Genomic DNA, 13,921 nt, shown 5'->3' on the forward strand with positions numbered 1-13,921 from the left:
AGGCTCCACGCAAGATCTCATTCCGTGGGGTCAAAATGATCATGAGAACGGTGAGCAAAGATCCCAGAACCACACGGGGGGACCTGGTGAATGACCTGCAGAGAGCTGGGACCAAAGTAACAAAGGTCACCATCAGTAACACACTACAACGGCAGGGAATCAAATCCCGCAGTGCCAGACGTGTTCCGCTGCTGAAGCCAGTGCATGTCCAGGCCCGTCTGAAGTTTGCCAGAGAGCACATGGATGATACAGCAGAGGATTGGGAGAATGTCATGTGGTCAGATGAAACCAAAGTAGAACTTTTTGGTATAAACTCAACTTGTCGTGTTTGGAGGAAGAAGAATACTGAGTTGCATCCCAAGAACACCATACCTACTGTGAAGCATGGGGGTGGAAACATCATGCTATGGGGCTGTTTTTCTGCCAAGGGGACAGGACGACTGATCCGTGTTAAGGACAGAATGAATGGGGCCATGTATCGTGAGATTTTGAGCCAAAACCTCCTTCCATCAGTGAGAACTTTGAAGATGAAACGAGGCTGGGTCTTCCAACATGACAATGATCCAAAACACACCGCCCGGGCAACAAAGGAGTGGCTCCGTAAGAAGCATTTGAAAGTCCTGGAGTGGCCTAGCCAGTCTCCAGACCTCAACCCCATAGAAAATCTGTGGCGGGAGTTGAAAGTCCGTGTTGCTCGGCGACAGCCCCAAAACATCACTGCTCTCGAGAAGATCTGCATGGAGGAATGGGCCAAAATACCAGCTACTGTGTGTGCAAACCATAGTAAACGTTTGACCTCTATTATTGCAAACAAAGGTTATGTTACAAAGTATTGAGTTGTATTTTTGTTATTGACCAAATACTTATTTTCCACCCTGATTTACGAATAAATTCTTTACAAATCCTACCATGTGGATTCATGGATTTTTTTTTTTCACATTCTGTCTCTCACAGTTGAAGTGTACCTCTGGTGCAAATTACTGACCTCTGTCATCATTTTAGGTGGGGGAACTTGCACAATCGGTGGCTGACTAAATACTTTTTTGCCCCACTGTAGATTTTACGTTGGCTTAAACTTGAATGTTTTAAAATAAAATGTTACAAATATAAATTTTTTGCTCAATTCATAATATTATCCTAAACATGTACAAATAAGCTCCCCTAAATAGTTTTAAATTCAACTTCATTTGTGGTAATGAAAGTTAGTGTCTGATATATCATTCTTGTCGAAGGAAAACAGGGGGTCCCAAGTACTGAGAAAATGCAGTGGGAAAGCTTTAAAAGCAAATATCACACACCTTTGATATACTTTATTATTATTTATTTAGAGCAAAGTAGTACCATATCCACACATGTCACATCTAAAAAAGCTCAATAACTGGATACAGAAAAATATGCTTTAAAAAGTAATCACAATAACACTTTTTTTTTGCTGTATGATGTTACGTTTTTGTTTTTGGGTTGTTGTTTTTTTATTTTGTCTTTTTACAGTGATTGGGATAAGTATTTTGGGGATTGAACCTTATTCTAATCTCATTTAAGAGCGATTTACTTCAGTGGTGCAAATATTGTGACATGATCCATCACGCATTCGACGTATTAGTATTTCCCATTACCATTGATTATGGAATTGATCCATACTTTGTAGGTGGGTATCTTAGTATACCTATGGATTGATGAAGCACTGGGAGTTGGGCTACTGCTGGTGGACACCACCCCATATGCCTTTCCATCTCCACAGACTAATGGACCACCAGAGTCTCCCTGAAAAGCATTAATACATGTGCAAAAAAATGATCGTTTCTGACTAAAAGTTAAATTTTTTCATGTTACGTTACAAAAAAGTACTTACCTTGCCTGGTCCAGTCTCGCCCTTAGAGCAGTAAAACATTTCCATAGCACACCTCTCATCATCAGTCAGGGTTACATTAGCTTCCAGGAGTTTCAAAGACATATGGCTTCCTTCTTTTGTTCTTCCCCAGCCAGAGACGACACATGATTGTGGCAGAGAGCCATCGCCATGGTCTGCGAGAGCAATGGACTTCACTTTATCGTTAAATTCTGCCTTGGACTTCAACTTAAGGAAAGAGCAGAGATTAAAAAATGGTTTATTAGATATTAGAATTATAGCATTTTGATGCTTATCTAAATTAAATATATTAAATGATAAATCATTACAGTAATTAACCATTATTACTTATGGCATGTTATTAAGCACAAATGAAGTCATTTGCTTCTCCTACCTTAAGGACCATTATATCGTTTTCAAAAGTATTTGCATCGTAGTCATCATGAGGAAAGGCTTTCTCCACATGCAGGTGTTGTACACCATTCATATCATGGTAATTGTGAAGACCCAGGAATATTTTGTACGTTCTGAAATACAATAAGAGCAAAACTGTTAAGTGACAATGAAGAGATTATTTATTTATATATTGTGTTCAATAAAATAAACATATATGGAGCCATCATAAAACATATTTCCCAGTTTCAAGACTTATCTTATTAGGGGCATTAGAATCTCTGGTAGTTAAACATAAAGTGTGTTTAACCTACTCAGCATGGCAGTGGGCTGCAGTCAACACAAAATTCTCATTCAGAAGGAAGCCACCACAGTGTCCTGAATGACCATTTGCCTTGTTCTGCTGTAAAAGCACCATGTACGGTCTGCTATGTGGCACGGTCTCATGGCCACCGATGATTTCCCCTGTGTGGACTGAAATAAAAATCAAATACCTTATAAAACAAAAACATACTGTCTTATAGTTCAGACATGATGCAATACATAATGGATGCTTTGATGAAGGCACACTATTGGGGGAGCCCCTGTATGCCTTTATGAAACTCTGTGAGGACAGAACTCAATGTGTCTTCACCAGTTCTGCTTCATAACCAGTGGTATTCCATAATATTTATCTGTATGCTATAAATTTATTTATCCATCATATAACTTATTCTATGCAATCACTGCTGCACAGAGGCAAAGCAGATCTCTTCATGAATTACATAATATAATACATCTATCTGTAATCTTACCTTGATCATGAAGAATCAGCAAAACAGTGAGTATTGCCAGGTTAAAGTGGGCAAACATGATGAGACAAAAGGCAGGCTGAGATCCTGAAGAGCAGTGGGACACATCACTGACAGCTTCACTCTTTAAATACTTCATTATATTTGAGACAGAAGGACGTCCTTGTGTTATTTGCATATGCAAATGATGTGGCCTTGAACCACATAAGGAACACCTCCACAGCCTGACAAAAACTCTTATTTTCATAGTATTACATTACATATATATATATATATATATATATATATATATATATATATATATATATATATATATATATATATATATATATGCTTAATGCTGGTCATGGGACAATCAAGATTTAAGCTTGTGGGGTGATTTTGTCGGATCACAGCTCAACAAACTCCATGAAAAAAAATCAGTAACTTTACACAAGCGCACACACACACACACACACACACACACACACACACACACACATATATATATATATATACATATATATATATATATATATATATAGCCAGCAGTTGGAACGGAGCAGTTGTCAGCCACCTCCTGTACATGGATGACATCAAGCTGTATGCCAAGAGTGAACGAGACATCGATTCACTGATCCACACTACCAGACTATACAGCAATGACATTGGAATGTCGTTCGGACTGGAGAAGTGTAGTCGGATGGTAACAAAGAGAGGGAAGGTAGTCAGAACTGAGGGGATTGAACTACCAGAAGGCAACATTGCAGACATAGAGGACAGTTACAAGTACTTGGGGATCCCAGAGGGGAATGGGAACCATGAAGAGGCCGCTAGAAAAGCTGCAACCACCAAGTACCTGCAGAGGGTCAGGCAAGTCCTGAGGAGTCAGCTGAATGGTAAGAACAAGATCCGGGCCATCAACACGTACGCCCTGCCCGTGATCAGGTACCCTGCTGGGGTAATAGGCTGGCCAAAGGAGGAGATAGAAGCCACTGACATAAAGACAAGAAAGCTCCTTACCATGCATGGAGGGTTTCACCCCAAGTCCAGCACCCTGAGGCTGTACGCTAAGCGGAAGGAAGGGGGCCGGGGACTGGTGAGTGTCAGCACCACAGTCCAGGATGAGACAACGAACATCCAAGAATACATTGGGAAGATGGCCCCAACTGACCGAGTGCTCAGTGAATACCTCAGGCAGCAGAAACCCAAGAAAGAGGAGGGAGACGAGGAACCATCATGGAAGGACAGGCCCCTGCACGGTATGTACCACCGGCAGATAGAGGAGGTGGCTGATATCCAGAAATCCTACCAGTGGCTGGACAAAGCTGGACTGAAAGACAGCACAGAGGCACTAATCATGGCAGCACAAGAACAAGCTCTGAGTACAAGATCCATAGAGGCTGGGGTCTATCACACCAGGCAAGACCCCAGGTGCAGGCTGTGTAAAGATGCCCCAGAGACAATCCAGCACATAACAGCAGGGTGCAAGATGCTAGCAGGCAAGGCATACATGGAACGCCATAACCAAGTGGCCGGCATAGTGTACAGGAACATCTGTGCCGAGTATAACCTGGAAGTCCCGAGGTCAAAATGGGAGATGCCCCCAAGGGTGGTGGAGAATGACCGAGCTAAGATCCTGTGGGACTTCCAGATACAGACGGACAAAATGGTGGTGGCTAACCAACCGGACATAGTGGTGGTAGACAAACAGAAGAAGACGGCCATAGTGATCGATGTAGCGGTTCCGAATGACAGCAACATCAGGAAGAAGGAACACGAGAAGCTGGAGAAATACCAAGGGCTCAGAGAAGAGCTCGAGAGGATGTGGAGGGTGAAGGTAACGGTGGTCCCCGTGGTAATCGGAGCACTAGGTGCGGTGACTCCCAAGCTAGGCGAGTGGCTCCAGCAGATCCCGGGAACAACATCGGAGATCTCTGTCCAGAAGAGCGCAGTCCTGGGAACAGCTAAGATACTGCGCAGGACCCTCAAGCTCCCAGGCCTCTGGTAGAGGACCCGAGCTTGAAGGATAAACCGCCCGCAGGGGCGTGCTGGGTGTTATAGGTAGTAGTTGTTTTCTGGCATAAACAAATTGTGGTGAAAGGCCTGAGAATATAAATGAAGAAGGTCGATCTTGTAATTTTGATGCAGTACACCAACTGCTGGCATTATCTGGCAAGTCAGAAACAACCTAACCTGCAAATAGGGTGCTCTTTGTCTATGTGGCCATCAGTGGTTATGTGTGCAACTGGAAAAATAGCTGAGCTGCAAGCAATGCAGACTTTTGAGGTAAGTAAGATCATTTCTGATAAATTGTCAAAAGTTGGATGTCTGTTTAGTTCATGGCATTCACGGGCCACTGTATGTCACTAAGGCCAAATTCAGCAGCCTGGTTTCAACTTCAGCCTATAGCCATTTGTCACGAATCTTCCGATTCTCTCTAGTGCTTTACTGGTACTCTCTGCTGCATTATCTAATAAAGACAAAAACATAAAAAAAGGAAAACTGAAAGCCTTCTTTCAACAACAGCTTGTGCTCCAACAATTATATCACATATTATTAAGAAAGTTTTAAATAGTTTGACAATATAAGTGATGCAGCAGTGTCAAAGAAGCAAGTAATGATGTCAGGAGTGTGTAAAACTATACATTACTATCAGCTAGCTAAAGATACTTTGTCCTTCAAGCTGTTCTTATCTTTGCACAAGACAATCATAGTTTACTACATATACTGAATTTACTATAGTCATTGTTTAAATGATTGTTTATGAGAATGAATTGTTAACATGAATGTAAATCTGATACGACTGTTTGTGGTTCCAAGAATTGTTTTCAAGAAAGCAGTTATGAACAGATCTATGCCATGAAAACTTTCAGTCCACCGATCTATTCAATTCAATTCAATTCAATTTTATTTATATAGCGCCAAATCACAACAAAAGTCGCCTCAAGGCGCTTCATAGATACAGAGAAAAACCCAACAATCACATGACCCCCTATGAGCAAGCACTTTGGCGACAGTGGGAAGGAAAAACTCCCTTTTAACAGGAAGAAACCACCGGCAGAACCAGGCTCAGGGAGGGGCGGGGTCATCTGCTGTGATTGGTTGGGGTGAGAGAAGGAAGACAGGATAAAAGACATGCTGTGGAAGAGAGACAGAGGTTAATAACAGATATGATTCAATGCAGAGAGGTCTGTTAATACATATAGTAGTGAGTGAGAAAGGTGACTGGAAAGGAAAAACTCAATGCATCATGGGAATCCCCGGCAGCCTACGTCTATTGCAGCATAACTAAGGGAGGATTCAGGGTCACCTGGTCCAGCCCTAACTATATGCTTTAGCAAAAAGGAAAGTTTTAAGCCTAATCTTAAAAGTAGAGATAGTGTCTGTCTCCTGAATCCAAACTGGAAGCTGGTTCCACAGAAGAGGGGCCTGAAAACTGAAGGCTCTCCCTCCCATTCTTCTTTTAAATACTCTAGGAACAACAAGTAGGCCTGCAGAGCGAGAGCGAAGTGCTCTAATAGGGTGATATGGTACTACAAGGTCGTTAAGATAAGATGGGGCCTGATTATTTAAGACCTTGTAAGTGAGGAGCAGGATTTTGAATTCAATTCTGGATTTAACAGGAAGCCAATGAAGGGAAGACAAAACAGGAGAAATCTGCTCTCTTTCTAGTCCCTGTCAGGACTCTTGCTGCAGCATTTTGGATTAGCTGAAGGCTACCAACATATACAATAATAGATTACCATGTACTTTCAAAATGATGAAGACGAATAGTCACTTCACACTATTAAAACCAGCAGTTACTATAAGAAAGAATCAGTGTGAGTTTTACTAAATACAGAAGTGCTGAAGACCAAAACTTGTGGGATGTCTGAAAGAAAAAACATCATAGTTAACACAAGTAGACCACAACACTAACACTCTCCACCCAAGAGTGGTCCACACACCAACTGAGCAGCGCTTCACTAGCTTATATACTGCTGGGTGGCTGACTGCTGAATGAAGCCACCTGTGCACTGTCTCGTCAGGAGAGATGGATGAGATATGACACACCCACGCAGCACACTGACCTGCTAAAGCGGTAACATTATATTACAATTTAAGTGATGTGGTACTGCTTATACTGCCTAAAGTATTTTCAAACAGTACTTGTAAGCCCATTTCCTGGTGACCTGAAATATGGTTTTGACTTGCTGTGAACAGTCATCTAATAGGATTTTAAGAGTGTATCCATAAAAACTCAATATTCAGATAGACTACACATTTTTGTATATTTCTAATCTAAACAACAAGGCAAAGTAACAGACATAACACCCAAAATTCTGCATATTCTGTCTTTTACATGAGCTATCCATTTAAGAATAATAAAGGCCTGTATTCAATACTATTTAGCTTAATAAGTTACATTCTTTGATATGATATGATTACACATTTATTGGGGAGAATATGTACCTGACTCAAATGATCAGTTACTTCTCAATTTCAGTTACTATTTTTTTGTTTTGTTTCAGGTTTTAGAAAAGTAATCAACCAAAATAGAAATTTGTGAAACATAGCATATTTTTTTAATATCACTCTACACTTGCTACTCTGAAGGTCTATTTTAAACCTTCAGTCTTTCTACTCATTTATCTGTTTATGTATGTGAAGTAATGCGTTCATCCATCCCATTCTCTTCTTTGGCTTGCGTATGATTTTAATTTGTTTTAAATATTAAAGTTTCCTCTATTTTTGCCCATTATCTATACATGTACATATGTATGTGTATGTGTATATATATATATATATATATATATATATATATATAAAATGCAGATTGTTCTATGATTCATTTGAACTTCAGTTCTTATCTCAGTCTTGTGTAACTGGTTGAAATGTTCCTGCATCTATCAATGTGCCTGCAATTTGCAAAAAGCAGAGATTACTATCATAAACCATTTCCTCTGCATGATTGTGTAAAATCTCAGTATTTTACACGCAAATTTCTTTGAGGTGCTATTACGTGTTTTACTCTTTTTTTTTTTCTTTGATGTAAAAGCGCTTGAACAGTTGCACCTTTTCTCAGACGGTTTAAAATGTAACAGTGGATACTGCATTAAATGTGGTGAGAATCAACTACTTTCAGAAGGCTTATGTTGATGCAGGAAAATCCTTTTGCAGCACATAGTGCTCAAAGCGAAAGGGCATGCACATTTCGGTCATTGGCTCTTCTGCTAAGCATTGACAACAAAACAAGGAGACCTATATGATGTAGCGTTTTTTTGACTTGCTGCATAGTCATAAAGAGAAAATTATGCAAATGATTTGTGCCCAAGATGATTTATCCTCAGTGAACCAAGTCATTTTTCATTTTGTAGGTATGCTGTGGCAACCTACAAAATGAAAATGCAACCTACAAAATGAAAATGTGCCCAAATGCTGACTATGCTAAAGTGATCACTTTTCTGGTGCATTATCTTTTTGTGGCTTCTTATCATTTTATCGCCACTGTACTCCAATCAGTGAAAAATAACTATGCAGAAAAGAAGCCTTTCTGCACGCATCACTGTGATGAAGAGAGATATGCTGTGAAACGTTTGTCATAGAGCTCCTAAGCAATGAAATGAGCTGGGGATGATAAAAGATAAACAAGCAGTCGTGCACAAACGTTCAGAATTCTGATGGTGGTTAAAACCTACTTTGCAGCGGTTTCACTACCAGCCAGTATGAGAAAGAATCCCCTGAAAATTAGGTGAATAGGAAACTACAGTACTGCAAGAAGCAAAGAGTCAAAGCAAGCAGAAATAAATTGACAGCTCTTTAGAATTCATGCATCAGGTATCAGACATGCAGTGTCCAGGTTCCTGTTTTCAGAAAAGATTTGAACGTTAAGATGGACAGGAGGAAGGCATAAGAAAAAAAGAGAAAGAAAGAAATATACAGGGCAGACGTGAATTGAAAACACTGGCAAAAGCACACTCATAGACTGTTTACATTGTTGTAGCTTATGTTCTGTGAAATCAGTGCAGGTATGAAGGGTTTCTGAAAGGTTTCTCCAAACCATTTAAGCAACTGAAATAATTTTGGACTTTTTTTTTTTAATGTTTCTAGACATATTTTTATCCGCTATAACAGGTACATTCCAGGCAGTCCAGGTAGGTATGTTACTGGTTGTCTTTCAAGGGTACTTAGATGGAAAATGGTAGAAAAGGCACTCAGATTTGTACTTTAGTCACAAATATTTCGTTTTGGGTTTTTTTTTGTTGTTATTGTTTTTTTTTTTTTTTATATTTTTTGTTTTGTTCTTTAAATTTGAATAACCGTCATTGCACAGTAGCAAGGACATTTTACTACCACTGTTCTATCGAAATTTAAGGCGAATGTCCTCATATGTGGATCTCATCTTTCTCAGACACAACAACAACAAAACAAAAAAAACAAAAACCGATCTAATTCTTTTTACATTCATCAGGTCTCAATCAGCCCAAATAGCTAAGAGAACTTGCAAAAAAAATGCATGCCATGAAAGAGTTCGGGTCTAAGGGGGTTAAACTGCTGCCATCTTGTGGTTACATTTGGCTATTGTGCTTATGAGCAGGATTAAATCTGCTTCAATACAGCCAGGGTTCTTGTAATAATAACTATAAAGAGTAATAATAATGATAATAATAGTATGTAGCAATTATTTAATAGTATTGCTATTCAAAGGCTCTGATGACATTGGAAACTGCTGGAATTTTGTTTGTTTGTTTGTTTGTTTGTTTGTTTTACAGGAATAGACCAGACCGCGTGTAAACTCATAACCTATTCACCAGCTCCATGCTCCAATTCAACAAACCCTCAGCTGTCCATTGTTCTTTCTGTCTACTCTGATCTCTGAGGTAAGAAAGCTGCTTTTCGTTGCTCTGACCTCAGTGAGTGCGTCCTCTTCTGTAGGTGGTGCTTCAGCACCCTCTAGTGGGTGAAAAAGGTAATGCACGAGCATGAAGCGTTTACAAATAAATAAAAAAAAATGCATGACTACAAAGACTTTACATAACTTTCTCTGGCATTTATCACATATTAATCCATGGATGGATAGATATTAATGTTTTTTTTATTAATATGCATCTTTCCTGTGAGCCGGTACTAAAATAAAAAATACGTATATAGTATGCATTTTATGTACATTTTCTTTGATATATATATTTTCACAGACAGCTATTTTATTTATATTAAAGCATTTTTTTAAACATGTCCCCATGTCTATGGTATAATTAATTTAAGATCATTTATGTGCATATGCAGTGATCTACTGCTCTAGTCTAATCTGCATTACACTTTATGGCAGGAAGAAACTGGAGGATCAGAATCAGAATACTTTTATAATCCCTAAGGAAACTATGTGCGTTACAGTTGCTCCAAGACAGTAACAGTAAGAGACTAAACTAATTAAATAATACAATTTATTGCAAAGTTTACACATTTAAGAAATAGCACTAATATATAGAAAGCAATCAATTATAAATTAATGACTTTTAGCTGTAACCTGTGAACTTTGTCATTTGTTATTTTACTGTGGAGCGTGTGCAAAACTAGATGGAGTGAGATACACAACGATTCATTTAGTCATAATGTATACTAGTAGTTAGGGCCATAAATATTTTGACCTCATGCCCATGTGAACTTCGATTTGAACTTCAGCAGATCATCTTGACTATGTCTAGATTCCTAATGCATTGAGTTGCTGATGGCTGATTAGATGTTTGCATAAATGAATAGTTGAACAATTGTGCTCAGTGAGTGTACATGTTCATAAAGTGTGTTAAAAGAGAAAAACCTGATGGTGGCTCTAAAGGCAAGCTGAAATGATCACCAAATACATTCTCAGTGTTACTTAGGTCATATGAGACATCACGGATATACAAAGTGTTGGATGTGTTTATTTGAACAGCCAGTGTACTGTACCTCATATCAGGTCATTTAATGATATATATCATGAACTATGTAACCTGAGTAATTTTTTTCAGATCCCAACCTGATGTCTCCATTTAACAATATGCTTTTGTGATTCTGTTCCTGTTTGTTTCACTTGTAATGCATGCTTTAGCTTACATGTTTAACATCAAGTGCCTTTACAATATATTTCCTGATTTTTGTTCATATATCTAGGAAATATATATGTTTACATTGACTTAAAATATGCTGCATAATCATGTAAAATATGTTTTGTTTGCATTGCTATTAAGAAAATAAGACATCAAAGAAAAACAGTTTATTGTCTCATTAAATGTTACAAACAAGCATAACGGCATGGGTTCTCTTTGAATCTACTCTAACAGAAAGGCAAAGCAATAATTGATTATTACTGTTTTTAAGAACATGAAATGCAGTATCAGTATATTAGGTCACAATGATATCTTGTCTGTTAGGCAGTCTCAGTTCAGTCTAAATATTGATATCTCAGTCATCAGATGTCTTAGCGATCTGAGGTTTAAATGTATTATGACTTTCACTTATGTTTTAGTATGCAGTCAATCCAGTCTCTGTATTCAGGTATCATAGTATAACTGTAGGTGTTTTGCTTGCTGGCAGACACCACCCCATACGCCGTTCCACATTCACAGACTAACGGGCCACCAGAGTCTCCCTGGAAGTACAAGCACAGTATGTAGTTATTGTGATCATAAGTGAACAATGAGCTAATTATCAATGCTGATCAATGCTCTTTTTTCTTTCTTGTTATAAGATGCAAAATCTACTTACGTTGCTTGGTCCAGTTGTACCTTTAGAGCAGTACTTTTTTTCCTTAGCACACAACTCATTGTCAGTCAGGTTCACATTGACTTCCCGGAGTACATCAGATGCTTTACCATTCTCTGTTTTTCCCCAGCCAAGGACTGCACATGACTTTGGGACATCATCACGGCCTGCGAGAGTAATAGATGTCACATTCTCGTTGAACTTAGCCTTGGGATGCAACTTCAAGAAAACGAGAAATAAGAGAATTTTAGTATCAATATATACAGTATATAGATTAACAGCTGTTTGTTGATGACTGAGCTTTTCCTAATATAATAAATGAAAGTTGATTATAGCTCAAATTAATAATAATCTTTTTGTCAAATACAATTATTTTGGTCTTTATTTACCTTAAGAAGCATTATGTCATTTTTTAAAGAAGTTTTGTTGTAGCCTTCGTGTGGAAAAGCATTTGTCTCATCCACAGTCACAGTCTGTACTTTTCTGCGATTTTTGTAATCATGAAGTCCCAGAAAGACTTTGTACAATCTGAAAAATAGGGGAAAAATATCTTGAAACAATAAAGATAATAATTTTTAGTATTAACAAAAGAAAAGATAAATCCTTCATGAAACCTACATCGCAGTCAAAGGTTGTGGCTTGAAGTTGTGTAACTTTAGCATTATTGTGGCCACATAATTCATTTTAGATAAACATGAGTGGGTTAAACTCACCTGGCTTCGCAGTGGGCAGCAGTCATCACAAAATGCTCATTTACAAGGAAGCCATCACAGTATGTTGTAATACCATTTGACTTGTTCAGCTCCAAAATCACCATGTACGGCCTGCTATGTGGTGCAACCTTATGGCCACCCACGATTTCTCCTGTATGAACTGGAGAGAAAAAGGTTTTCATATTCTATGCATCAAAATCTTAACTTCATGGACTTCGTTTTGACTTTGTATAAACGTTTGTGCTATGAAAAGAGCCTTACCTTGATCATGAAGAGTCAGCACGAGTATCAGTGCTGCCAGGTTACAGTGGGTAAACATGGTGAGATCAAAGTCAAGGTGAGTTACTGAAGAGCAATGGCGCACTTCACTGACACTTCAGTCTTTAAATGCTTCCTTATAATAAAGGAGGAAGTGTTTGTGTTTTTGTAAATGCAAATGATGGGGTGTCAAACCACATTTATAAAGAGATCATCTCTGACACCTCCAGAAGCTGAAAAAAAGTGTAGCTTATTAAATGTAGCTCATTAGTCTTAGTTGGAGTCTTTAAGCAGGCTTAATAGTAATATAGTTCTAACAAGGGTCACATTATGCATTGTTATAGATTCAAAATCTTTCAATAAAGCTTAAAATAAATCAAATCAAACAAAACAAAAAGGTGAATATAACATGGCTTTTTGTTGAGATATTGTGAGACAGGCTTTGCTATAAATTGGTCCAAGATTCAAGTATATGACTTGATAGAGTCAACTCACAGTACAAACTCTATGAACAATGTTAAAGAAAGAAGACATTTTATAACATTTTCAATTTATAGCAAGAATGTTAAAACCATGGGGTAAAATGTTTTTTGGGGTTCATGATGAAAGAAAAATTTAAAAGAAAATTAAGAAGGTAATTAACTTAATATACTTAAAGAGTGACAACAGTGTGAAAAGTTATTGTTTGTTAGCATGATGTATTAGATGGAAAGCTATGACTGTTGCAAGAGTTGCAAGAATTTGTGCACATGGCTTCAAGAAAGCATCTTCACAATATTCAGTGAGAAAGCCTGGCGGATTACTTGGAAACAAACTATTTTCAGAATGTTGGGGGCGCGTGAAACAGGAAGCCAGCCGACATGTAGCACCAGTTACAGGTCAAGTCATCTGTCACTTTGCTTTTTTGTAATACATATAGCATGATATACAGCAATGTAGAGCAGGATAAATTCTTAAGTATACAGTGTTTTACTCAGACAGCCCTTCGCGGTATAATACGATAAGCCAGTTGTACAATCACAAAGGACGTGTTTAGTTTGTATTACGATGATGAAAAATAGACATCAAGAACAAAGTGCAACAGTTTGTCTAATTATGTGTTACAAACACGTATACCATCGTCATCATTGTAATCAGCCTGAATATTGATATCTCAGTCATTAGATCTCTTGATAGTGTTTCACTTATGTTTCAGTATACAATCAATTCAGTCC

The 13,921-nt window shown here is 38.3% G+C and overlaps 2 protein-coding genes across 2 annotated transcripts; both read right to left on the reverse strand.

Moving 5' to 3' along the window:
* Window positions 1–1,324: 1,324 nt before the first annotated feature.
* LOC101464418 (granzyme E) lies at window positions 1,325–3,112 on the reverse strand. The gene is made up of 5 exons (XM_004554902.3): window positions 3,037–3,112; window positions 2,557–2,716; window positions 2,244–2,376; window positions 1,853–2,077; window positions 1,325–1,764 (listed from the first exon to the last, which is right to left on the reverse strand). The coding sequence occupies exons 1-5, from the start codon at window positions 3,092–3,094 to the stop codon at window positions 1,600–1,602; spliced, it is 741 nt and encodes a 246-aa protein (XP_004554959.1). The 5' UTR covers window positions 3,095–3,112; the 3' UTR covers window positions 1,325–1,599.
* An 8,149-nt stretch (window positions 3,113–11,261) lies between these two features.
* On the reverse strand, window positions 11,262–12,794 carry LOC101464713 (mast cell protease 1A). Its single transcript, XM_004554903.3, has 5 exons — window positions 12,711–12,794; window positions 12,450–12,609; window positions 12,126–12,264; window positions 11,740–11,955; window positions 11,262–11,623 (listed from the first exon to the last, which is right to left on the reverse strand). Exons 1-5 carry the CDS (start codon window positions 12,766–12,768, stop codon window positions 11,486–11,488), a joined length of 711 nt encoding a protein of 236 aa, XP_004554960.1. The 5' UTR covers window positions 12,769–12,794; the 3' UTR covers window positions 11,262–11,485.
* Between the last annotated feature and the right edge of the window lie 1,127 nt (window positions 12,795–13,921).

Source organism: Maylandia zebra, linkage group LG23 (assembly GCF_041146795.1).
Source record: "Maylandia zebra isolate NMK-2024a linkage group LG23, Mzebra_GT3a, whole genome shotgun sequence".
Taxonomy (NCBI): Eukaryota; Metazoa; Chordata; class Actinopteri; order Cichliformes; family Cichlidae; genus Maylandia; species Maylandia zebra.